Source organism: Leucoraja erinacea, unplaced genomic scaffold, assembly GCF_028641065.1.
Source record: "Leucoraja erinacea ecotype New England unplaced genomic scaffold, Leri_hhj_1 Leri_60S, whole genome shotgun sequence".
Taxonomy (NCBI): domain Eukaryota; kingdom Metazoa; phylum Chordata; class Chondrichthyes; order Rajiformes; family Rajidae; genus Leucoraja; species Leucoraja erinaceus.
Window position 1 is genome coordinate 637372 of NW_026576520.1, and position 24916 is coordinate 662287.

The 24916-nt window shown below is 48.9% G+C and overlaps 1 protein-coding gene across 1 annotated transcript in view; it reads left to right on the plus strand.

The window, feature by feature from the left end:
- LOC129694294 (dysferlin-like) overlaps positions 1-24916 on the plus strand; it is a 99577-nt gene that overhangs the window by 37641 nt on the left and 37020 nt on the right. The window contains exons 2-3 of the mRNA XM_055631004.1: positions 11523-11578; positions 16104-16195. Of these exons, the coding sequence (XP_055486979.1) occupies positions 11523-11578; positions 16104-16195 (148 nt within the window). The remainder of the gene's footprint in view (positions 1-11522; positions 11579-16103; positions 16196-24916) is intronic.

Genomic DNA, 24916 nt, shown 5'->3' on the forward strand with positions numbered 1-24916 from the left:
ATCCTTTAAAACCGAGATGAGAAGAACTTTTTTCACACAGAGAGTGGTGAATCTCTGGAACTCTCTGCCACAGAGGGTAGTTGAGGCCAGTTCATTGGCTATATTTTAAGAGGGAGTTAGATGTGGCCCTTGTGGCTAAGGGGATCAGGGGGTATGGAGAGAAGGCAGGTACGGGATACTGAGTTGGATGATCAGCCATGATCATATTGAATGGCGGTGCAGGCTCGAAGGGCCGAATGGCCTACTCCTGCACCTAATTTCTATGTTTCTATGTTTCTAGACAATAGACAATAACCATATAACAATAGGTGGAGGAGTAGGCCATTCGGCCCTTCGAGCCAGCACCGCCATTCACTGTGATCATGGCTGATCATCCCCAATCAGTACCCCGTTCCTGCCTTCCCCCCCATATCCCCTGACTCTGCTATTTTTAAGAGCCCTATCTAACTCTCTCTTGAAAGTATCCAGAGAACCGGTCTCCACCACCCTCTGAGGCAGCGAATTCCACAGACTCACTACTCTCTGTGAGAAAAAGTGTTTCCTCGTCTCCGTTCTAAATGGCTTACTCCTTATTCTTAAACTGTGTGGCCCCTGGTTCTGGACTCCCCCAACATCGACAACATGTTTCCTGCCTCTAACGTGTCCAGGAGCACCCGGAGAAAACCCAGGCAGGTCACGGGGGAAAACGTACAAACTCTGTACAGCCAGCACCCGTAGTCAGGATCAAACCTAGGCCTCTGCCGCTGTGAGGCAGCAACTCTACCGCTGCGCCACCGTGCCGCACTTCAAATTCAACACTGATTCCTTCATCCCATAGGCTCTGTTTCATTCCTCGAATATCTCCAACCACATAAGATCATACACTACAGAAACAGGCCCTTCGGCCCATCAAGTCAATGGCCCATCTAAGAATCATAGTGGGCGGTCACGGTGGCGCAGCGGTAGAGTTGCTGCCTTACAGCGAATGCAGCGCCGGAGACCCGGGTTTGATCCTGACTACGGGTGCTGTCTGTACGGAGTTTGCACGTTCTCCCCGGGACCTGCGTGGGTTTTCTCCAAGATCGTCGGTTTTCTCCCACACTCCAAAGACGTGCAGGTTTGTAGGTTAATTGTCTTGGAAAATGTAAAAATTGTCCCTAGTGGGTGTAGGATAGTGTTAATGTGCGGGGATCGCTGGTCGGCATGGACCCGGTGGGCCGAAGGGCCTGTTTCCGCGCTGTATCTCTAAACTAAAACCATAATTGCACTATTCAAGCCTTGTTTTTGTGTCCTTTTCTTTTCTTTGCCTATTGGAACTGAGCTGCCACATGCGTAATTTGCGTTTGTGTGTGTGTGTGTGTTGTCTGTTACGCTGCTGTAGGCAACATTTTTTCACACAAGGCTGTGGAAACCAAGACATTGGGTCATTTCAAAGTGGGAATTACCAGATCAAGAACCAACTAAGATGGGTCGGTCATGCTGTTCGGATGTGTGTGGTTTTGCTCCCCTAATTTGAGGAAGGCCATTCTTGCTATTGTGGGAGAGCAGCGTAGGTTTACAAGGCTAATTCCCGGGATGGCGGGACTGTCATATGCTGAGAGAATGGAGCAGCTGGGCTTGTATACTCTGGAGTTTAGAAGGATGAGAGGAGATCTCATTGAAACATATAAGATTATTAAGGGCTTGGACAGCACTGCCATTCAATGTGATCATGGCTGATCATCCCCAATCAGTACCCCGTTCCTGCCTTCTCCCCATATCCCCTGACTCCGCTATTTTTAAGAGCCCTATCTAGCTCTCTCTTGAAAGCATCCAGAGAACCGGCCTCCACCGCCCTCTGAGGCAGAGAATTCCACAGACTCACCACTCTGTGTGAGAAAAAGTGTTTCCTCGTCTCCGTTCTAAATGGCTTACTCCTTATTCTTAAACTGTGGCCCCATGTTCTGGATTTCCCCAGCATCGGGAACATGTTTCCTGCCTCTAGTGTGTCCAAACCCTCAATAATCTTATATGTTTCATGTTTGCTATGTTCTTTATTTTATTTGTATGGATGGATGGTGACCACACATTTCACTGTACCAACTGGTACATGTGACAAATAAATGTATCTTGTATCTTGTATCAAGTCAAGTCAAGTCAAGTCAAGTTTATTAATCGAATGGAAACATAGCCGAAACGATGGGAAGCCTAAAAGCAAACTAATCGAAAGGCTGCTCAGCAGGTCAGGCAGTATCTCTGGGGAAAGTAAATAGTTGCCATTTCGGGTCAAAGCTGAGATCTGAAATAAGTTCCCGATCCAAAACGTCGCCTATTCCTTCTCTTCAGAGATGCTGCCTGACCCGCTGAGTTACTCCAGCACTCCGTGAAACGTCACCTATCCATGTTCTCCACAGGTGCTGCCTGACCCGCTGAGTTACTCCAGCACTCCGTGAAACGTCACCTATCCATGTTCTCCACAGATGTTGCCTGACCCGCTGAGTTACTCCAGCGCTCTGTGTCTACCTTGGAGACGTTGTGCTTTCTTGACCGTTGCTTCGTTACGGGTGGACCAGGACGAGTTGCTGGTGATATTTACTGTGCAGATGACAACGAACATGACCTGACTTGACTTGACATTGCTCCAAAAAATCTGACTGTGGGAGGAGAAGAGATCGGATTGAAAGTTGATAGCCTGAAATCGTGCTGCAGGGAGGGGAAATCTATAATTAACACGGCAGACAAAAATAAACATCATTTTCTTGTGTCTGGTGTTGTAGATCAAGGGTAGACATCCAGGCCAGGACAGCATCAGTTACTGGGTGGATGGCTTTGATGCCCTCAGTGGGCAGTCATTCACGATGTGTGGGATGGATCTAGTCTGGATGTCCACAGTCACAAGCAGGGCCGTCTGTCAACCCCCACTTATTCACGTGATGGGCTCTTCGTGCACGGAGGGTGCGGATTCTGCTCGAGGTTCGCCATTGCTCGCGATGGAGGTCAAAACCCAGTGGTTTCACTGTGTTACCAAGAGGAATCGAATATAGGAGCAAAGAGGTCCTTCTGCAGTTGTACAGAGCCCTAGTGAGACCACATCTGAAGTATTGTGTGCAGTTTTGGTCCCCCAATTTGAGGAAGGACATTCTTTCTATTGAAAGAGTGCAGCGTAGGTTTACAAGGTTAATTCCTGGGATGGCGGGACTGTCATATGCTGAGAGAATGGAACAGCTGGGCTTGTACACTCTGGAGTTTAGAAGGATGAGAGGGCATCTCATTGAAACATATGATTGTTAAGGGCTTGGACACGCTAGAGGCAGGAAACATGTTCCCGATGTTGGGGGAGTCCAGAGTCAGGGGCCACACAGTTTAAGAATAAGGAGTAAGCCATTTAGAACGGAGACGAGGAAACACTTTTTCTCACAGAGAGTGGTGAGTCTGTGGAATTCTCTGCCTCAGAGGGCGGTGGAGGCCGGCTCTCTGGATGCTTTCTGGAGAGAGCTAGATAGGGCTCTTAAAGATAGCGGAGTCAGGGGATATGGGGAGAAGGCAGGAACGGGGTACCGATTGTGGATGATCAGCCATGATCGCATTGAATGGCGGTGCTGGCTCGAAGGGCCGAATGGCCTACTCCTGCACCTATTGTCTATTGTCTATTGTGATGGCCTCTCCGTTGTTGGTGATGGCATCTTTCCAGGCTCCGCGCCGCTCGGTATCGGATTAGAGTCTTCTAGGGATTCCAGAGATTGCAACCTTCAAGCGGTCCGCCCTGTTTCGACTGATGCAATCTACCCGACGTGCACAAAACAAATATAAACATAGGGAGTGTGGCATAAATAAGAGCTCTTCACACAAACCCATCATTTAAGCAGCATCTCTGATACGTTTCAGCTTGGGATGGGTCTGATTGAAGGTTAGTTACCTGAAGTGAATTCAACGCTCAAAAGGTCATAAGTGATAGGAGCAGAATGAATAGTAGAATGAGGCCACTCGGCCCATCGCGTCTACTCCGCCATTCAACCCTGGCTGATCTATCTCTCCATCCCCCTCCCAATCCCATTCTCCTGCCTTCTCACCATTTCCCCTGACACCCGTACTAATCAAAAATCTATCTATCTCTGCCTTAAATATATCCACTGGCTCCTGGCTTCCGCAGCCTTCTGTGGCAAAGAATTCCACAGATTCACCACCCTCTGACTAAAGAAGTCCCTCCTCATCTCCTTCCTGAAGGAAGGTCCTTTAATTTTGAGGCTGTGCCCTCAAGTCCTAGACTCTCCCACCAGTGGAAACATCATGCCCACTCAATCCAGGCCTTTCACTGTTTGGAAATTTAGGTTGTAAGTTCGCCAAGCGGAATATGAGGTGCTGTTCCTCCAGTTTGCGTGTAGTCTCTTAAAAATAGCGGAGTCAGGGGATATATATTAATGATCTGGACGAGGGAATTGAATACAACATCTCCAAGTTTGCGGATGACACGAAGCTGGGGGGCAGTGTTAGCTGTGAGGAGGATGCTAGGAGGCTGCAAGGTGCCTTGGATAGGCTGGGTGAGTGGGCAAATGCATGGCAGAGGCAGTATAATGTGGATAATTGTGAGGGTATACACTTTGGTGGCGAAAAAACAGGAAAGTAGACTATTATCTGAATGGTGGCCGATTAGGAAAAGGGGAGATGCAACGAGACCTGGGTGTCATGGTACACCAGTCATTGAAAGTAGGCATGCAGGTGCAGCAGGCAGTGAAGAAAGCGAATGGTATGTTAGCATTCATAGCAAAAGGATTTGAGTAAAGGAGCAGGGAGGTTCTACTGCAGTTGTACAGGGTCTTGGTGAGACCACACCTGGAGTATTGCGTACAGTTTTGGTCTCCTAATCTGAGGAAAGACATTCTTGCCAGAGAGGGAGTACAGAGAAGGTTCACCAGACTGATTCCTGAGATGTCAGGACTTTCATATGAAGAAAGACTGGATAGACTCGGCTTGTACTCGCTAGAATTTAGAAGATTGAGGGGGATCTTATAGAAACGTACAAAATTCTTAAGGGGTTGGACAGGCTAGATGCAGGATGTTGGGGAAGTCCAGGACAAGGAGTCACAGTTTAAAGATAAGGGGGAAAGTTTTTTAGGACCGAGATGAGAAAAACATTTTTCACACAGAGAGTGGTGAATCTCTGGAACTCTCGGCCAGTTCATTGGCTATATTTAAGAGGGAGTTAGATGTGGCCCTTGTGGCTAAAGGGATCAGGGGGCATGGAGAGAAGGCAGGGATGGGATACTGAGTTGGATGATCAGCCATGATCATATTGAATGGCGGTGCAGGATCGAAGGGCCGAATGGCCTACTACTGCACCTATTTTCTATGTTTCTATGTTTCTATGATATGGGGAGAAGGCAGGAACGGGGTACTGATTGGTGATGATCAGCGATGGTCACAGTGAATGGCGGTGCTGGGTCGATGGGCCGAATGGCCTACTCCTGCACCTCTTGTCTATTGTCTATTGACTCACTCTGGCAGTGGAGGAGGCCCGGGTCAGAAAGATCAGTGTGGGAATGGGAAGGGGAGTTAAAAAGGTCGGCAACCGCGAGATCCAGCATGAGAACAGGCCCTTCGGCCCAAAATGTCTGTGCTGAACATGATGCCAAGACCAGCTATTCTCTTTATCGTGTATCTGTACACTGTGGACGGCTCGATTGTAATAATGTATTGTCTTTCCGCTGACTGGTTAGCACGCAACAAAAGCCTTTCACTGCACCTCGGTACACGTGACAATTAACTAAACTAAACTGAACTAAACAAACGCCTCAGAAATGCCACAATCATAAAATTGAGCTACTGCCTGACCCGCTGAGATACTCCAGCATGTTATTTTTTTTTTGGAAACCAGAATCTGCAGTTCCTTGTGTCTTCATTATTGAAGAATCATATTGAATATATTGCGTTGAAGAATTATTATCAGCAAAGACTTTCTGCTACAAGTTGGGATAGGGACTAAATGACTAGGTTATAAAATGCAGAAATGCTGCTCAATAAGGCAGAGGGAGAGAGAGAGGGACGAAGGGAGAGAGAGAGGGGAATGGAGGGAGAGAAAAAGAGAGAGAGAGATAGGAAGAGGAACGGAGGGAGAGAGAGAGAGAGAGGGGGGAGAGAGGGTTAGGGAAAGGAAGAGAGAGGGAGAGGGAGAGAGGGACGGAGAGAGAGAGGAAGAGGAACAGAGAGAGGTAGAGGGAGGAAGAGAGAGGGGGAAGAGGGATAGGGAGAGGAAGAGAGAGAGAGAGGGAGAGGGGGAGAGGAAGAGAGGGACGGAGAGAGAGAGAGAGAGAGAGAGAGAGGGGAGAGAAGGGTATGGAGAGGAAGAGAGAGAGAGGGCGGGGAGAGGGAGAGAGGGAAGGAGAGAGAGAGAAAGAGGAACAGAGAGAGGGGGAGGGAGAGAGAGGGGAAAGAGGGATAGGGAGAAGAAGAGAGAGAGAGAGAGAGAGAGGGGGAGAGGAAGAGAGGGGCGGAGAGACAGAGAGAGAGAGAGAGAGAGAGAGGGAGTGAGAGAGAGAGAGGCTTCAGTGACTAAGGACGGAAAATATTTAATCATTAAGAAAGAATTCAACTTAAGATAAACAGGCAGCAGAGCCTTTCAAGTAGAATTCAGAAACAGGAAATAATTTAACAAGAGGACTAGACAGGGTAGATGCACAGAGTCTCTTCCCGGAGTTGGCGAATCGAGATCAGGAGGACACAGGTTTAAGGTGTAGGGAAACAATATAATGGGTACTTTTTCACACCAAGGGTGGTGGGTGTATGGAACGAAACATCGCTTGTCCATGTCAAGTCAAGTCAAGGCACATTTATTTATATAGCACATTTAAAAAACAACTCTCGTTGGCCAAAGTGCTTTACATATGTTATAAGAATAGCACAACAAAACAAACTACATACATATATACATGTAGCCCTCACTCAGTGGATGTCAGGAAATGCTTGGTAGTATAGATAAGTCTTTAGTCTCGACTTAAAGGAGTCGATGGAGGGGGCAGTTCTGATGGGAAAGGGGATGCAGTTCCACAGTCTAGGAGCTGCAACCGCAAAGGCACGGTCGCCCCTGAGCTTATGCCTAGACCGTGGGATATTCAGCAACCACAAGTCGGCCGATCTGAGGGGCCTGGAGGTGGAGTGGTGGGTGAGAAGACTTTTTATGTAGGTGGGGGCAAGCCCATTGAGGGCTTTGTAGACATGGAGGAGAATCTTGAAGTTTATACGGTTTACGTCCCACATAAATGCTGCCTGGCTTACTCAGTTACTCCAGCACTTTGTGTCTTTTTTTGTAAACCAGCGCCTGCAGTTCCTCGTGCCGACACTGCGCTGTTCTATGTTCCGTGATTTAATGTGGGATATCGATTTTCTTGTTGATTATGAGCAACAGAGTAGACCCTTCCAAATGATGGCGGATGTTGTTAATGGTTGAATGTTTTGAAGAAGGCGGACAGTATGCTTGTTATTATGGGTCGGGGCATTGAGTCTAAGAGTCAGGGAGTAATGATGTATTCAAGAGAGAGTTAGATTTAGCTCTTAGGGCTAACAGAATCAACGGATATGGGGAGAAGGCAGGAACGGGGTACTGATTTTGAATGATCACCCATGATCACATTGAATGGTGGTGCTGGCTCGAAGGGCCGAATGGCCTACTCCTCCACCTACTTTCTATGTTTCTATGTTTCTTCACTGATGTTAGAGACCAAACTAGAACTGTGTGTATGAAGGAACTGCAGTGCTGGAACGGGTTACTGATTGAGGATGATCAGCCATGATCACATTGACTGGCGGTGCTGGCTCGAAGGGCCGAATGGCCTCCTCCTGCACCTATTGTCCATTGTCTCCCCTGACATTGGTCTGAAGAAGGGTCTCGACCCGAAACATCGCCCATTCCTTCCCTCCAAACATGCTGCCTGTCCCGCTGAGTTAAGGGCCGGTCCCACCAGCATGCGACTCCATGCGGCAAGTGCGACCTAACGTGGTCACTTGAGCCGTACGGCCTCGCGGGGCCGGTCCCACTTCGATCGCCGGAGCCGTATGGAGTTGTGCGGAGCTGGTCCCGACATCGCGCGGGGCTCCGAAAAACTGAACGTGTTCAAAAATTCCGCGCGGCAACGGCCTCCCGGCCCGCAGCCTCATTGAGACCGTACGCACCGCCTCGACGGGCATGCGCTGCATCTCAATGCCGTACGCACGTCTTGACGCGTCTCTACGCCATACGCCTTCGCTCGAACTTCACGTCAACTCGTACGGGATCACTCGACCTCCGCGCTGCCCCCGCTTCCAGTTTGGTCGCGCACGCTGCATGCAAGCGCATGCTCGTGGGACCGACCCTTTACTCCAGCATTCTGTGTCTCCCTTGGATTATAGGCCATTAGGTATAGGGAAGAGGGTGGACGGGTGTGGATTGTTTTCTCTGGACTGCTGGAAGTTGAGGGCAGACCTGCTAGAAGTGGATACAATGATGAGAGGCACAGAGAGGGTAGACAGTCAGAACCTTTTACCTAGGGTGGAAAAATCAAATACTAGAGGGCGCAGCTTTAGGCTGAGAGGAGCAAAGTATAAAAGCGATGGGTGTCTGGAACGTGCTGCTGGAGTTGGTGTCGGAGGTAGACATAACAATTCAGTTTATTGTCACGTGTACCGAGGTACAGTAAAAAGCCTTTGTTGCATGCTAACCAGTCAGCTGAAAGACTATACATGATTACAATCGAGCCGTCCACAGTGTACAGATACAGGATAAAGGGAGTAACGTTTAATGCAATATAAAGTCTAATAAAGTCAGATTAAAGATCATCCAAAGGACTCGTTTATAGGTTACAGATATAGCATGGAAACAGGCCCTTCGGCCCACCGCGTCCATTCTGAACAATGATCACCTGAATGTCCGAAGAAGGGTCTCGATCCAAAACATCGCCTATTCCTTCTCTCCATCGATGCAGCCTCACCCGCTGAGTTTCTCCAGCATTTTTCTTTATTTTACATGTCTTTTCCTACTATTTGTTTTGATTGTTATTTTTAGTGTGTATTAACTTTTCTGTCAATGATTAGTGATGTACAGCACTTTGTTGCAGCTATGATTGTTTTTAAAGTGCTCTATAAATAAAATTATTATTATTATTATTATTATTTTTGTCTCCCCACTCACCCTAGTTCTATCCTACACATTGGGGACAATTTACCAAAGCCAATTAACCTACAAACCTGCACGTCTTTAGAGGGTGGGAGAAACCCGGAGCGCCCGGAGAAAACCCACGCAGGTCACGGGGAGAGCTACCACTGCGCCATTATGGGGCCCTAACAGTGGCATTGTTCTTAGAAACATAGAAACTTAGAAAAATAGGTGCAGGAGTAGGCCATTCGGCCCTTCGAGCCTGCACCGCCTTTCAATATGATCATGGCTGATCATCCAACTCAGTATCCTGTACCTGCCTTCTCTCCATACTCCCTGATCCCTTTAGCCACAAGGGCCACATCTTACTCCCTCTTAAATATAGCCAATGAACTGTGGCCTCAACTGCCTTCTGTGGCAGAGAATTCCACAGATTCACCACTCTCTGTGTGAAAAAAGTTTTCCTCATCTCTGTCCTAAAAGATTTCCCCCTTATCCTTAAAGTGTGACCACTTGTTCTGGACTTCTACCAACATCGGGAACAATCTTCCTGCATCTAGCCTGTCCAACCCCTTAAGAATATTGTAAGTTTCTATAAGATCCCCCCTCAATCTTCTAAATTCTAGCGAGTACAAACCGGATCGTCCGTGTCCTCATGCTCTAGAGTGGCTCGCCACTGCTGTACACATCGCTGCCCTATTGGAGTGTTCAGTGCAAGGCCTGCAGTGGTACATGGGTGATCCAGCTATGGGCGTTGCAGTAGGCGTTACATTGTCTGGGTCTGTGTGCCACTGTCACAGCTTGTTGTACCCTCCATATAGCCCCACTTGTGCATAGTCACCCTGAGAGAATGGAGCGGCTGGGCTTGTACACTCTGGAGTTTAGAAGGATGAGAGGGGATCTCATTGAAACATATAAGATTGTTAAGGGCTTGGACACGCTAGAGGCAGGAAACATGTTCCCGATGTTGGGGGAGTCCAGAACCAGGGGCCACACAGTTTAAGAATAAGGGGTAAGCCATTTAGAACGGAGATGAGGAAACACTTTTTCTCACAGAGAGTTGGTGAGTCTGTGGAATTCTCTGCCTCACAGGGCGGTGGAGGCCGGTTCTCTGGATGCTTTCAAGAGAGAGCTAGATAGGGCTCTTAAAGATAGCGGAGTCAGGGGATATGGGGAGAAGGCAGGAACGGGGTACTGATTGGGGATGATCAGCCCTGATCACATTGAATGGCGGTGCTGGCTCGAAGGGCAGAATGGCCTCCTCCTGCACCTATTGTCTATTGTCCATTCGGCCCTTCGAGCCAGCACCGCCATTCAACGTGATCACGGCTGATCGTCCCCAATCAATAACCCGTGCCTGCTTCTCCCCATATCCCTTGATAGACGTTGTTCAAGTCCGTAGATCAGAAGCAATAGTGGCATTAACGAGACAGATAGGCACAGGGAATGGAGGGATATGGGTGTGGAGAGGGAGACACAGTGGCACAGCGGTAGAGTTGCTGCCTCACAGCGCCAGGGACCCGGGTTCCATCCCGACTACGGGCGCTGTCTGTACGGAGTTTGTACGTTCTCCCCGTGACCTGCGTGGGCGTTTTCTCCGAGATCTTCGGTTTCCTCCCACACTCCAAAGACAATAGACAATAGGGGCAGGAGTAGGCCATTCGGCCCTTCGAGCCAGCCAGACGTGCCGGTTGGTCGGCTAATTGGCTCGATCTAAATGTAAACTGTCCCTGGTGTGTGCAGGGTAGTGTTAGTGTGCGGGGAGCGCTGGTCGGTGCGGACTCGATGGGCTGAAGGGCCTGCTTCTGGGCTGTAGCTCTGAACTACAGAGTTGACGTGGAAAAGCTTTTCCCACTGAGAGTAGGGAAGATTCAAACAAGGGGACATGACATGAGAATTAAGGGACTGAAGTTTAGGGGTAACATGAGGGGGAACTTCTTTACTCAGAGAGTGGTAGCTGTGTGGAATGAGCTTCCAGTGAAGGTGGTGGAGGCAGGTTTGTTTTTTATCATTTAAAAATAAATTGGATAGTTATATGGATGGGAAGGGAATGGAGTGTTATGGTCTGAGCGCAGGTAGATGGGACTAGGGGAGATTATGTGTTCGGCACGGACTAGAAGGGTCGAGATGGCCTAACTCAGAACGTTTTTCGTTCTGTAATTATGTTATATGTGTTTATAATTTGTTTGGTAACTAAGCTGTTTGTCTTTTGCAAGAAAGTCTCGAGCATCACTGTCATTTCACTGCACGAACATGTGTATGTGACCAAAGGGCCTGTTCCAGTGCTGTTTCCGTATGTTTGTTATATGTTTATATGGTAACTAAGCTACAAGATTGTCTCGGCATCATGTTAAGCACGAACATTGTGGGCCTGTTCCAGTGCTACCCTATGTTCTATGTGTGTTGCAGTATTACTGACCGATGCAAACTCTCTCCTTTCCAGGTGTAAAGAAGAAGACAAAAGTGATCAAGAACAATTTGAACCCCGTCTGGAACGAGGTGAGAGATTTGTCAACGTTCAACTGAAGCTATCCTGTCGGCTCAAACCGATAAACCAACATGATAGGACCATACTCTTTGAGTGATACAGCGTGGAAACATGCCCATCGGCCCAACTTGCCCACACCGGCCAACAATGTCCCATCTACACTAGCCCCGCCTGCCTGCATTTGGTCCATATCTCTCCAAACCTGTCCTATCCATGTACCTGTCTAACTGCTTCTGTAAGCATTGAGATAGTCCCGGCCTCAGCTGCCTCCTCTGGCAGCTCGTCCCACACACACCCACCACCCTTTGGGTGAAAAAGTTACCACTCATATTCCTACGCCACCGAGATCCATTATCTATTCCCCTACTCTGGGCACGATACTGTGAGTCTACCCGATTATTCCTCTCATGATTTTGTACACCTCTATAAGATCAGTCAGTGAAGAAAGCTAATGGCAAGTTGGCCTTCATAACAAGATACACAAAATTGCTGGAGAAACTCAGCGGGTGCAGCAGCATCTATGGAGAGAAGGAAATAGGCTACACAAAATTGCTGGAGAAACTCAGCGGTACACAAAAAGGAAATAGGCTACACAATTGCTGGAGAAACTCAGCGGACACAAAATTGCTGGAGAAACTCAGCGGACACAAAATTGCTGGAGAAACTCAGCGGCACAAAATTGCTGCTCCACTTCATAACAAGATGATTTGAGTGTAGGAGCAAAGAGGTCCTTCTGTAGTTGTACAGAGCCCTGGTGAGACCACACCTGGAGTATTGTGTGCAGTTTTGCTCCCCTAATTTGAGGAAGGACACTCTTGCAATTGAGGGAGTGCAGCGTAGGTTTACAAGGTTAATTCCCGGGATGGCGGGACTGTCATATGTTGAGAGAATGGAGCGGTTGGGCTTGTACACTCTGGAGTTTAGAAGGATGAGAAGGGATCTTATTGAAATATATAAGATTATTAAAGGTTTGCACATGCTAGAGGCAGGAAACATGTCCCTGATGTCTAGAACCAGGGGCCACAGTTTAAGAATAAGGGGTAAGCCGTTTTGAACGGAGACGAGGAAACACTTTTTCACACAGAGAGTTGTGAGTCTGTGGAATTCTCTGCCTCAGAGGACAGTGGAGGCCGGTTCTCTGGGTACTTTCAAGAGAGAGCTAGATCTTAAAGGTAGTGTAGTCAGGGGATATGGGGAGAAGGCAGGAACGGGGTACTGATTGGGGATGATCAGCCATGATCACATTGAATGGCGGTGCTGGCTTGAAGGGCCGAATGGCCTACTCCTGCACCTATTGTCTATTGTCTCCCCCTCCCTCCCCTGTCTTTATTGTGTCCTGCCCTGGTGTGCACCCATTTCTCCATTGACGTGGCCTCCACATCCCTCTGTGGCAATGAATTCCACAGATTCACCACCCTCTGGCCAAAGACATTCCTCGTCATCTTCCTTTAGGAACATCCTTTGATTCTGAGGCTGTGCCCTCGGGTCCTAGACTCTCCTACTGGTGGAAACATCCTCTCCACATCCACTCTACCCAGGCCTTGTCCGACAATGTCCGATCCCCCCTTCCTTTTCAACAAAATAGAGAGAGTACAGAGGAGATTTACTAGAATGTTGCCTGGGTTTCAACAACTAAGTTACAGAGATAGGTTGAATAAGTTAGGTCTTTATTCTCTGGAGCGCAGAAGGTTAAGGGGGGACTTGATAGAGGTCTTTAAAATGATGAGAGGGATAGACAGAGTTGACGTGGACAAGCTTTTCCCATTGAACATAGGGAAGATTCAAACAAGAGGACATGGCTTCAGAATTAAGGGACAGAAGTTTAGGGGTAATATGAGGGGGAACTTATTTACTCAGAGAGTGGTAGCGGTGTGGAATGAGCTTCCAGTGGAAGTGGTGGAGGCAGGTTCATTGGTATCATTTAAAAATAAATTGGAGAGGCATATGGATGAGAAGGGAATGGAGGGTTATGGTATGAGTGCAGGCAGGTGGGACTAAGGGGAAAAAAAAATTGTTCGGCACGGACTTGTAGGGCCGAGATGGCCTGTTTCCGTGCTGTAATTGTTATATGGTTATATGGTTTTCCAGCTTTCTATGCCCCATTACAATCAGTTTGAAGGGTCTGAAACGTAGTCTGGCCATGTCCTCCAGAGTTGCTTCCTGAGCCGCTGAGTGACGTTGTAGAGCTTTTTAAAAAATCAATATATTATCATTCATTTGGTCTGGTACATGGATAGGATTGTCACATAGTCATACAGCATAGAAACAGGCTCTTCAGCCCTACTTTCCCACGCCGACCAACCTGTCCCATCTACAATCATCCCACCTACCCGCATTTGGCCCATATCCCTCTAAATCTTTCCTACCCGACCAAATTTATTTCAAATGTTGCGATAGTCCCGGCCTCAACTACCTCCTCTGGCAACTCGTTCCATACACCCACCACCCTCTGTGTGAAAAAGGCACCCCTCAGATTCAATAGACAATAGGTGCAGGAGTAGGCCATTCGGCCCTTTGAGTCAACACCGCCATTCAATGTGATCATGGCTGATCATCCCCAATCAGTCCCCCGTTCCTGCCTTCTCCCCATATCCCCTGACTCCGCTATCTTTAAGAGCCCTATCTAGCTCGCTCTTGAAAGTATCCAGAGAACCTGCCTCCACCGCCCTCTGAGGCAGAGAATTCCACAGACTCACCACTCTCTGTGAGCAAAAGTGTTTTCTCATCTCCGTTCTAAATGGCTTACCCCTTATTCTTATCTTCAGGTAAATGTTTTCCCCTTCACTTTAAACCTATGCCCTCTGGTTCTCTGGTTACTGCACAAAAGGACACAGAGTGCTGGAGTAACTCAGCGGGTCAGGCAGCATCTGTGGAGAACATGGATAGGTGACGTTTCACAGAGTGCTGGAGTAACTCAGCGGGTCAGGCAGCATCTGTGGAGAACATGGATAGGTGACGTTTCACAGAGTGCTGGAGTAACTCAGCGGGTCAGGCAGCATCTGTGGAGAACATGGATCGGTGACGTTTCACAGAGTGCTGGAGTAACTCAGCGGGTCAGGCAGCATTTCTGTAGAATAGGAATAGGTGACGTTTCTAGTCGAAATCCTTCTTCAGACGGAGTGGGAATCTCGGGATACGGAGTTCACTGAAGAAGTGTTATCTAGCACTTGATTTTCCTACTCTGGGTAAAAGACTGTTCATTTACCCCATCTAAACCCCTAATGGATGTATGCCCCTCTATAAGACCACCCCTCGCCACCCTGCGCTCCAAGGAATCTTGTGTATCACGCAAAGTTCTGGGGGAACTCTGAGGTTGGTGAGACCATATTTAGAGTAATGTATTTAGTTCTGGGGACCGTGTTATAGAAAGATGTTGTCATGTTGGAAAGGGTACTGAGAAGATTTGCAAGGATGTTACCAGGACTTGAGGGTGTGAGCTACAGGGGGAGGTTGAGTAGGCTGGGTCTCCTTGTAGAGCAGGAGGATGAGGGGTGATCTTATAGAGGTGAACAAAATCATGAGAGGAATAGATGCTTGGGTAGAAGGGCCTGTTTCCCAATAGACTATGATTGTAGTGTTGGTTCACATGACAATAAACCAATCTTGACTCATCATGGAACAACTGCTGGCATTGGGCGAAACTGCAAATCGCATCTCTATATATGGAAGCAATAGGGAATTTACCTCCTGCCGATCCCAGGAATAGGAGACTGATGGAGCAACTGGGCTTGTACACTCTGGAGTTTAGAAGGATGATAGGGGATCTCATTGAAACGTATAAGATTATTAATGGTTTGGACATGCTAGAGGCAGGAAACACGTTCCCGATGTTGGGGGAGTCCAGAACCAGGGGCCACACAGTTTAAGAATAAGGGGTAAGCCATTTAGAACGGAGACGAGGAAACACTTTTTCACACAGAGATTTGTGAGTCTGTGGAATTCCCTGCCTCAGAGGGCGGTGGAGGCCGGTTCTCTGGATGCTTTCAAGAGAGAGCTTGACGGAGCTCTTAAAGATAGCGGAGGCAGGGGATATGGGGAGGAGGCAGGAACGGGGTACTGATTGTGGGATGATCAGCCATGATCACATTGAATGGCGAGAATGGCAGAGAATTCCACAGACTCACCACTCTCTGTGAGAAAAAGTGTTTCCTCGTCTCTGTTCTAAATGGCTTACTCCTTATTCTTAAACGGTGGCCCCTGGTTCTGGACTCCCCCAACATCGGGAACATGTTTACTGCCTCTAGCGTGTCCAAGCCCTTAACAATCTTATATGTTTCAATAAGATGCCATCTCATCCTTCTAAACTCCAGAGTGTACAAGCCCAGCCGCTCCATTCACTCAGCATATGACAGTCCCGCCATCCCGGGAATTAACCTTGTAAACCTACGCTGCACTCCCCCAAGAGCAAGAATGCCCTTCCTCAAATTAGGGGACCAAAACAAATTAGGGAACAACCTTTCCTGACCTTTCTCTGACCTTTGAACTTCGGCCTTTCTGTTGCTGGGCAGATTAACTCCAGTGATGTTTTGCTCACAGGGCTTTGAATGGGACCTGAAAGGAACTCCTCTGGACCCAAGTTCTGAGATCCACGTTGTTGTGAAGGATCATGAAACCATGGGAAGAAACAGGTAGGTGTTGAAGAAAACTTTAAAACATACCAGAGTGTGATGGAGTGCGGCACGGTGGTGCAGCGGTAGAGTTGCCGCCTCACAGCGCCAGAGACCCGGGTTCCATCCTGACTACGGGTGCTGTCTGCACGGAGTTTGCACGTGGGTTTTCTCCGGGTGCTCCGGTTTCCTCCCACACCCCAAAGTCACACAGGTTTGTAGGTTAATTGGCTTGGCGTAAATGTAAAAACTGTCGCTTGTGTGTGTAGGATAGTGTTAGTGTGCCGGGATCGTGGGTCAGTGCGGACTCGATGGGCCGAAGGGCCTGTTTCCGCGCTGTGTCTCGAAAACGAGAAAACTAAAACACATCAAGTATTGAGTTGGGCAGCCAAGGTTTAGTCTACTTTATTTTAATTTGGAGATACAGCGCGGAACAGGCCCTTCGGCCCACCGAGTCCGTGGCAGCCCAGCCATCCCCGCACATCAACACTATCCTACACACACTAGGGACAATTTACATTTGTACTGTAGCCATTGAACCTACACACCTGTACATCGTGTGGGAGGATCTAGGCCTATACTTTATTTCTCTCTAAACAAAACCAAACTAAATCTATTTACACTATTAGACTTTAAAGACACAGTGCGGTGCTGACTCGAAGGGCCGAATGGCCTACTCCTGCACCTATTGTCCATTGTCTATTGAAACAGGCCCTTTGGCCCATCGAGCCCGTGCCGACCAGCGATCACCTCATACACTAGTTCTATCCGTACACAATAGGGACAATTTACAATCTTTACCAAAGCCAGTTAACCTACAAACCTGCGCGTCTTTGGAGTGTGGGAGGAAACCGGGGCACCTGGAGTAAACCCACGCGGTCACAGGGAAAAGGAGCAAACTCCGTACAGACAGCACCCGTGGTCAGGATCGAACCTGGATTTGGTAGAAGGCAGGGAGTCTGGTCTGTGTGATGGAGAAAGAGAGACATCTCTCTCCAATTTCTTGCGGTCTACCTATTGCAAAGGCAATCTCCATCTAAAGGGACGGCACGGTGGCGCAGCGGTAGAGTTGCTGCCTCACAGCGCCAGAGACCCGGGCTCGATCCTGACTACAGGTGCTGTCTGTACGGAGTTTGTACGTTCAGATCTTGACCCATGTCCCGCTCAACCTGTCCCATCCATGTACCTGTCGAAATATTTCTTCGACATCGCGATAGTCCTTCCTCCGGCAGCTTGTTCCATACACCCACCACCCTCTGTGTAAAAAAAGTTGCCCCTCAGATTCCTATTCAATATTTTCCCCCTCTCCCCTGTGTCCTCTGGTTCTCAATTCCCTAATCCAGTGGCCTGCGTGGGTTTTCTCCGGGAGCTCCAGTTTCATCCACAATCAGTATCCCGTTCCTGCCCTCTCCCCATATCCCCTGACTCCGCTATCTTTAAGAGCCCTATCTAGCTCTCTCTTGAAAGTATCCAGAGAACCGGCCTCCCCCGCCCTCTGAGGCAGAGAATTCCACAGACTCACACCACTCTCTGTGTGAAAAAGTGTTTCCTCGTCTCCGTTCTAAATGGCTTACCCCTTATTCTTAAACTGTGTGGCCCCTGGTTCTGGACTCCCCCAACATCGGGAGACATGTTTCCTGCCTCTAGCGTGTCCAAACCCTTAATAATCTTATATGTTTCAATGAGATCCCCTCTCATCCTTCTAAACTCCAGAGTGCACAAGCCCAGCCGCTCCATTCAATAGTGTGGGAGTAAACCAAAATACATGGAGAATACCCACGCAGTCACTGAGGAAGGGAATAGATAACCAGAGGACACCAGGGGTGAGGGGGATAAGATTTTTCAGGGGGGGGGGGGGAACCAGAGTCCCCGGGGTAAACGTACCCGGTCATAGAGAGAAGGCACAAACTCTGTAAAGTTTGAAGGGAAGTTTTATGAGTTGGAGGAGAGAGTCAGGCGTGCAGGGTTTGGGCAGGAAGGAGAGCAGGGAGCATCGCTGAGACAGGTCCAGGGAGCGACATGTTGAGGCTGGTGAATAGATAACACAGAGACTCTAGCGTGCCGCAAATACCTCACGCCAGCCACGGGGAAGAGAGGCTCAGATTACACAGGCAGCCGTGAGCCCAGGCGCACCAGGGGCAGCACTGTGGCGCAGCGGTAGAGTTGCTGCCTCACTGTGCCATAGATAATAAACAATAGATTCAGATTCAGATTCAGATTCAATTTTAATTGTCATTGTCAATAGGTGCAGGAGTAGGCCATTCGGCCCCTCGAGCCAGCACAGCCATTCAATGTGATCATGGCTGATCATCCCCAATCAGTACCCCGCTCCTGCCTTCTCCCCATATCCCCTGACTCCGCTATTTTTAAGAGCCCTATCTAGCTCTCTCTTGAAAGCATCCAGAGAACCGGCCTCCACCGCCCTCTGAGGCAGAGAACTCCATACTCACAACTGAACTCCATACTCACAACTGAAAAAGCTTTTCCTCATCTCCGTTCTAAATGGCTTATTCCTTATTCTTAAACTGTGGCCCCAGGTTCTGGACTCCCCCAACATCGGGAACATGTTTCCTGCCTCCAGCGTGTCCAAACCTTTAACAATCTTATATGTTTCAATTCGATACCCTCTGATCCTTCTAAACTCCAGAGTGTACAAGCCCAGCCGCTCCATTCTCTCAGCATATGACAGTCCCGCCATCCCGGGAATTAACCTTGTGAACCTACGCTGCACTCCCTCAATAGCAAGAATGTCCTTCCTCAAATTAGGGGACCAAAACTGCACACAATACTCCAGGTGTGGTGTCAGGTCCGTTCCCGACTACGGGCGCTGTCTGTACGGAGCTTGTACGTTCTCCCCGTGGCCTGAGTGGGTTTTCATCCAGGTGCTCTGGTTTCCTCCCACACTCCAAAGACGTACAGGCTTGTAGGTTAATTGGCTTGGTATAAATGTAAATTGTCCCTAATGTGTGTGGGATAGTATTAATGTGCGGGGATCGCTGGTCGGCGCAGATTGGGTGGGCCGAAGGGCCTGTTTCCCACTGTGCCCCTAAACTGAACTGAAAGAGGGACAAGTAGTAGTTTGGTTTGGTTTAGTTTAGAGATAGAGCACAGAAACAGGCCCTTCGGCCCACCGAGTCCGTGCCAACCAGCGATCCCAGCACACTAACACCATCCTACACCCACTAGGGACAATTTTCATTTACTCCAAGCCGATTAACCTGCATACTTGTACGTCTTTGGACTGTGGGAGGAAACCGAAGATCTCCGAGAAAACCCACGCAGGTCACGGGGAGAACGTGCAAACTCCGTACCGACAGCGGCCGTGGTCGGGATCGAAACCCTTCTCTCTGGCGCTTCATTCGCGGTAAGGCAGCAACTCTACCGCTGTGCCACCGTGACTGCCAGTCAGAATGGTCAAGCAGGCTTGTGGCACATTGGCCTTCACCAGTATAGAAGTTGGGAGATCATGTTACAGTTGCACAAGATATTGCTCCTTCTTCTTGCGCCTGGCGTGCACAGCCTAAAGTTGTAGGTCAACTTGTGTTCTTCTTTGTTAGAAACATAGAAACATAGAAATTAGGTGCAGGAGTAGTAGGGCCATTCGGCCCTTCGAAGGCCCTGCACCGGCTGCACATTCAATATGATCATGGATGATATCCACCCAATCCTGTACCTGCCTTCTCTCCCCTTGGCCACATATACCCTCTGATCCCCCATTGGGACCACAAGGGCCACATCTAAATCCCTCTCACACCAAGTGGCCACTTGCGCCTGGCGTGCACAGCCTAAAGTTGTAGGTCAACTTGTTCTCTTTGTTCTGTTTGTTTGTACACGTCGGGTTGATTGCATTAGTCTAAACAGGGTGGACCAGGTGAAGGTTGCAACCTCCTTCCCCAAGGCATTGCTGAAGCTGCATTTAGTGTATTGCGTTCAGTTTTGGTCACCCTGTTAAAGTTCTTAAGCTGACAAGGGCGCAGTGAAGATTTACGAGGATGTTGCCTGGACTCGAGGGCGAGGTTGAGCAGGCTCGGACTCTGCTCCTTGGAGCGCAGGAGGATGAGGGGTATAAAATCATGAGAGGAATAGATAGGATAAATGCACAAAGTCTTTTACCCCAGAGTAAGGGAATTTAGTACCTGAGGACCTAGGTTTCAATATCTTATTGAAACATATAAGATTATTAAGGGTTTAAGAAGGAACTGCAGATGCTCGAAAATCGAAGGTACACAAAAAAGCTGGAGAAACTCAGCGGGTGCAGCAGCATCTATGGAGTGAAGGAAATAGGCAACGTTTCGGGCCGAAACCCGGGTTTCGGCCCAAAACTTTGCCTATTTCCTTCGCTCCATAGATGCTGCTGCACCCACTGAGTTTCTCCAGATTATTAAGGGTTTGGACATGCTAGAGGCAGGAAACATGTTCCTGATGTTGGGGGAGTCTAGAACCAGGGCCCACAGGTTAAGAATAAGGAGTAAGCCATTTAGAACAGAGGCGAGGAAACACTTTTTCTCACAGAGAGTGGTGAGTGTGGAATTTTCTGCCTCAGAGGGCGGTGGAGGCTGGTTCTCTGGATACTTTCAAGAAAGAGCTAGATAGGGCTCTTAAAAATAGCGGAGTCAGGGGATATGGGGGAGAAGGCAGGAACGGGGTACTGATTGTGGATGATCAGCCATGATCACATTGAATGGGGGTGCTGGATCGAAGGGCCGAATGGCCTCCTCCTGCACCTATTGTCTATTGTTTAAAGCACAAAGGATGGTGGGCTTATTGGCGGAGCTGCTGGAGGAGGTAGTTGTGGCTGGGGAAGTTTAAGAAATCGGTTTAGTTGAGTTCAGAGATACAGTGCTGAACCAGGCCCTTCGGCCCACTGAGCCCGCACCGACCAGCGATCCCCGTACACTAACACCGTCCTACACCCACTAGGGACAATTTTTTCATTACACCAAGCCGATTAACCTGCATGCCTGCACGGCTTTGGAGTGTGGGGGGAATCCGAAGATCTCGGAGAAAACCCACGCCGGTCACGGGTAGAACGTGCAAACTCCGTACAGACAGCACCCGTGGTCAGGATCGAACCCCTTCTCTCCGGCGCTTCATTCGCTGTAAGGCAGCAACTCTACTGCTGCGCCACCAGTATATAGAAGTTGGGAGATCATGTTACAGTTGCACAAGACATTGCTCTTTCTTCTTGCGCCTGGCGTGCACAGCCTAAAGTTGCAGGTCAACTTGTTCTCTTTGTTCTGTTTGTTTGTACATGTCGGGTTGATTGCATTCGTCTAAACAGGGTGGACCAGGTGAAGGTTGCAACCTCCCACCCCAAGACATTGCTGAAACTGCATTTAGTGTATTGCGTTCAGTTTTGGTCACCCTGTTAAAGTTCTTAAGCTGACAAGGGTGCAGTGAAGATTTACGAGGATGTTGCATGGACCCAAGGGCCAGGTTGTGCAGACACAGACTCTATTCCTTGGAGCGCAGGAGGATGAGGTGTATAAAATCATGAGAGGAATAGATAGGATAAATGCACAAAGTCTTTTACCCCAGAGTAAGGGAATTGAGAACTAGAGGACTCCGTACAGACAGCACCCGTGGTTGGGATCGAACCCGGGACTCTGGCGCTGTGAGGCAGCAACTCTACCGCTGACGCCCTTCAGTCTAAAGTCGGGCCCGAACCTATCACTCTCTGTATGGTGTTCAAGAAGGAACTGCAGATGCTGGAAAATCGAAGGTAGACAAAAATGCTGGAGAAACTCAGCGGGTGCAGCAGCATCTATGGAGCGAAGGAAATAGGCAACGTTTCGTGACGAAGCTGTATGAAGAAGGGTTCCGGCCCGAAACGTTGCCTATTTCCTTCGCTCCATAGATGCTGCTGCACCCGCTGAGTTTCTCCAGTATTTTTGTGTACTCTCTGTATGGGTCTTGTTTAGTTTCCTTCCTCCTGAGTGAACAGCAGACTGCGTAACACCTTCCTGTTGGTCTTGCCATGAATGCTGAGACAGGAAGGCAGCACATCCCTTTGGAACTGGAGTCCTGACTGAGAGGAACCAGCATTCCGACCCACACAGACACATAAATCCTCCGTTGTTGATCAGCAGTGTGTCACCCCGCCATTGTGTCCGAGAAGACTGATGTTGTCAAGCTGGAAATGGTGGCGAAAATATTTACCACAGTGTTAGAATATAGACAATAGACAATAGATGCAGGAGTAGGCCATTCAGCCCTTCGAGCCAGCACCGCCATTCAATGTGATCGTGGCTGATCATCCCCAATCAGTACCCCGTTCCTGCCTTCTCCCCATATCCCCTGACTCCGCTATTTTTAAGAGCCCTATCTAGCTCTCTCTTGAAAGTATCCAGAGAAACGGCCTCCACCGCCATCTGAGGCGGAGAATTCCACAGACTCACAACTATTTTGTGGCTAAAGGGATCAGGGGATATGGGGAGAAGGCAGGTACAGGATACTGAGTTGAATGATCAGCCAAGGTCATATTGAATGGCGGTGCAGGCTCAAAGGGCCGAATGGCCTACTCCTGCACCTATTTTCTATGTTTCTATGTTATCTGTGTGAAAAGTGTTTCCTCGTCTCCGTTCTAAATGGCTTACCCCTTATTCTTAAACTGCGGCCCCTGGTTCTGGACTCCCCCAACATCGGGAACATGTTTTATGCCTCTAGCCTGTCCAAACCCTTACTAATCTTACATGTTTCAATAAGATCCCTCTCATCCTTCTAAATTCCAGAGTGTACAAGCCCAGCCGCTCCCTTCTCTCAGCATATCACAGTCTTGCCATCCCGGGGATAAACCTTGTAAACCTACGCTGCACTCCCTCAATAGCAAGAATGTCCTTCCTCAAATTAGGAGACCAAAACTGCACACGACACTCCAGGTGTGGTCTCACTAGGGCTCTGTACAACTGCAGAAGGACCTCTTTGCTCCTATATTCAACTCCTCTTGTTGTAACCCCTGAAACCTGTACTAATGAAGAGAAGGTTCTCGACCTGAATAAATGTGTGACATCAAACATTCTTGACTCCCCAGGGCCCTTCCATTCATAGTGCAGGTCCTGCCCTGGTTTAACTTCCAAAAATACAACACTTCACACTTGTCCTTGACTGTGACCCTTGGCTCTTGACGCCTGGCCAAAGGAAACATCCTCTCCGTATCCACCCTGTAGAGAAAAAAGCCCCGATTAAGTAAAGTCGAGTCACTTTTATTTCTGTAGCACATTTAAAAAAACAACTCTCGTTGGCCAAAGTGCTTTACATTGGTGGAGGTACTAACGTTATACAACATTGGTTCATAGATTAAGTACATACATAAATACATACATGTAGCCCTCCCTCAGAGGACGTCAAGAAAGGCTTGAGAGTAAAGATGAGTTTTAAGTCTCGACTTAAAGGAGTCGATGGAGGGGGCAGTTCTGATGGGACGAGAGATGCTGTTCCACAGTCTAGGGGCTGCAACCGCAAAGGCGCGGTCGCCCCTGACCTTATGCCTAGACCGCGCGGGATGTTCAGTAGCCCCAAGTCGGCCGATCTGAGGGGCCTGGAGGTGGTGTGGTGGGTAAGCAGACTATTGATGTAGGTGGGGGCAAGCCCGTTGAGGGCTTTGTAGACATAAAGGAGGGTCTTGAAATGTATACGGAACCGCACAGGGAGCCAGTGGAGGGAGGCCAGGATCGGGGTGATGTGGTCCCTTTTTCGGGTGCCCGTCAGGAGTCTCGCCGCGGCGTTTTGGACCAGTTGCGGGTGGGACAGGGAAGATTGGCTGATGCCAGTGTAAAGGGAGTTACAAAGAAACGTAGAAATAAAGAATATACCTACAGGAGGAGGCCATTCGGCCCTTCGAGCCAGCACCGCCATTCATTGTGATCATGGCTAATCGTCCCCTATCAATAACCCGTGCCTGCCTTCTCCCCGTCTCCCTTGACTCCACTAGCCCCTAGAGCTCTATCTAACTCTCTCTTATATCCATCCAGTGATTTGGCCTCCACTGCCCTCTGTGGCAGGGAATTCCACAAATTCACAACTCTCTGGGTGAAAAGGTTTTTTTCTCACCTCAGTCTTAAATGACCTCCCCTTTATTCTAAGACTGTGGCCCCAGGTTCTGAACATTTTTCCTGCATCTAGCTTGTCCAGTCCTTTTATAATTTTATATGTTTCTATAATATCTCTCCTCATCCTTCTAAACTCCAGTGAATACAAGCCTAGTCTTTTCAATCTTTCCCCATATGACAGTCCCGCCATCCCAGGGATCAATCTCGTGAACCTACGCTGCACTGCCTCAATCACAAGGATGTCCTTCCTCAAGTTGCAGTAATCGAGGTGGGAGGAGATAAAGGTACACAAAAAAGCTGGAGAAACTCAGCGGGTGCAGCAGCATCTATGGAGCGAAGGAAATAGGCAACGTTTCGGGCCGAAACCCTTCTTCAGACTGATCGGGGGCGGGGACAAGAAAGGAAAAAGGAGGAGGAGCCCGAAGGCTGGGGGATGGGTGGAGACAGCAGGGGGACTGAGGAAGGGGAGGAGACAGCAAGGACTAACAAAATTGGGAGAATTCGATGTTCATGCCCCCGGGATGCAGACTCCCCAAACGGAATATGAGGTGCTGTTCCTCCAATTTCTGGTGCTGCTCGCTGTGGCCATGGAGGAGACCCAGGACAGAGAGGTCGGAGACGGAGTGGGAGGGGGAGTTGAAGTGCTGAGCCACCGGGAGGTCAGCTTGGTTATTGCGGACCGAGCGGAGGTGTT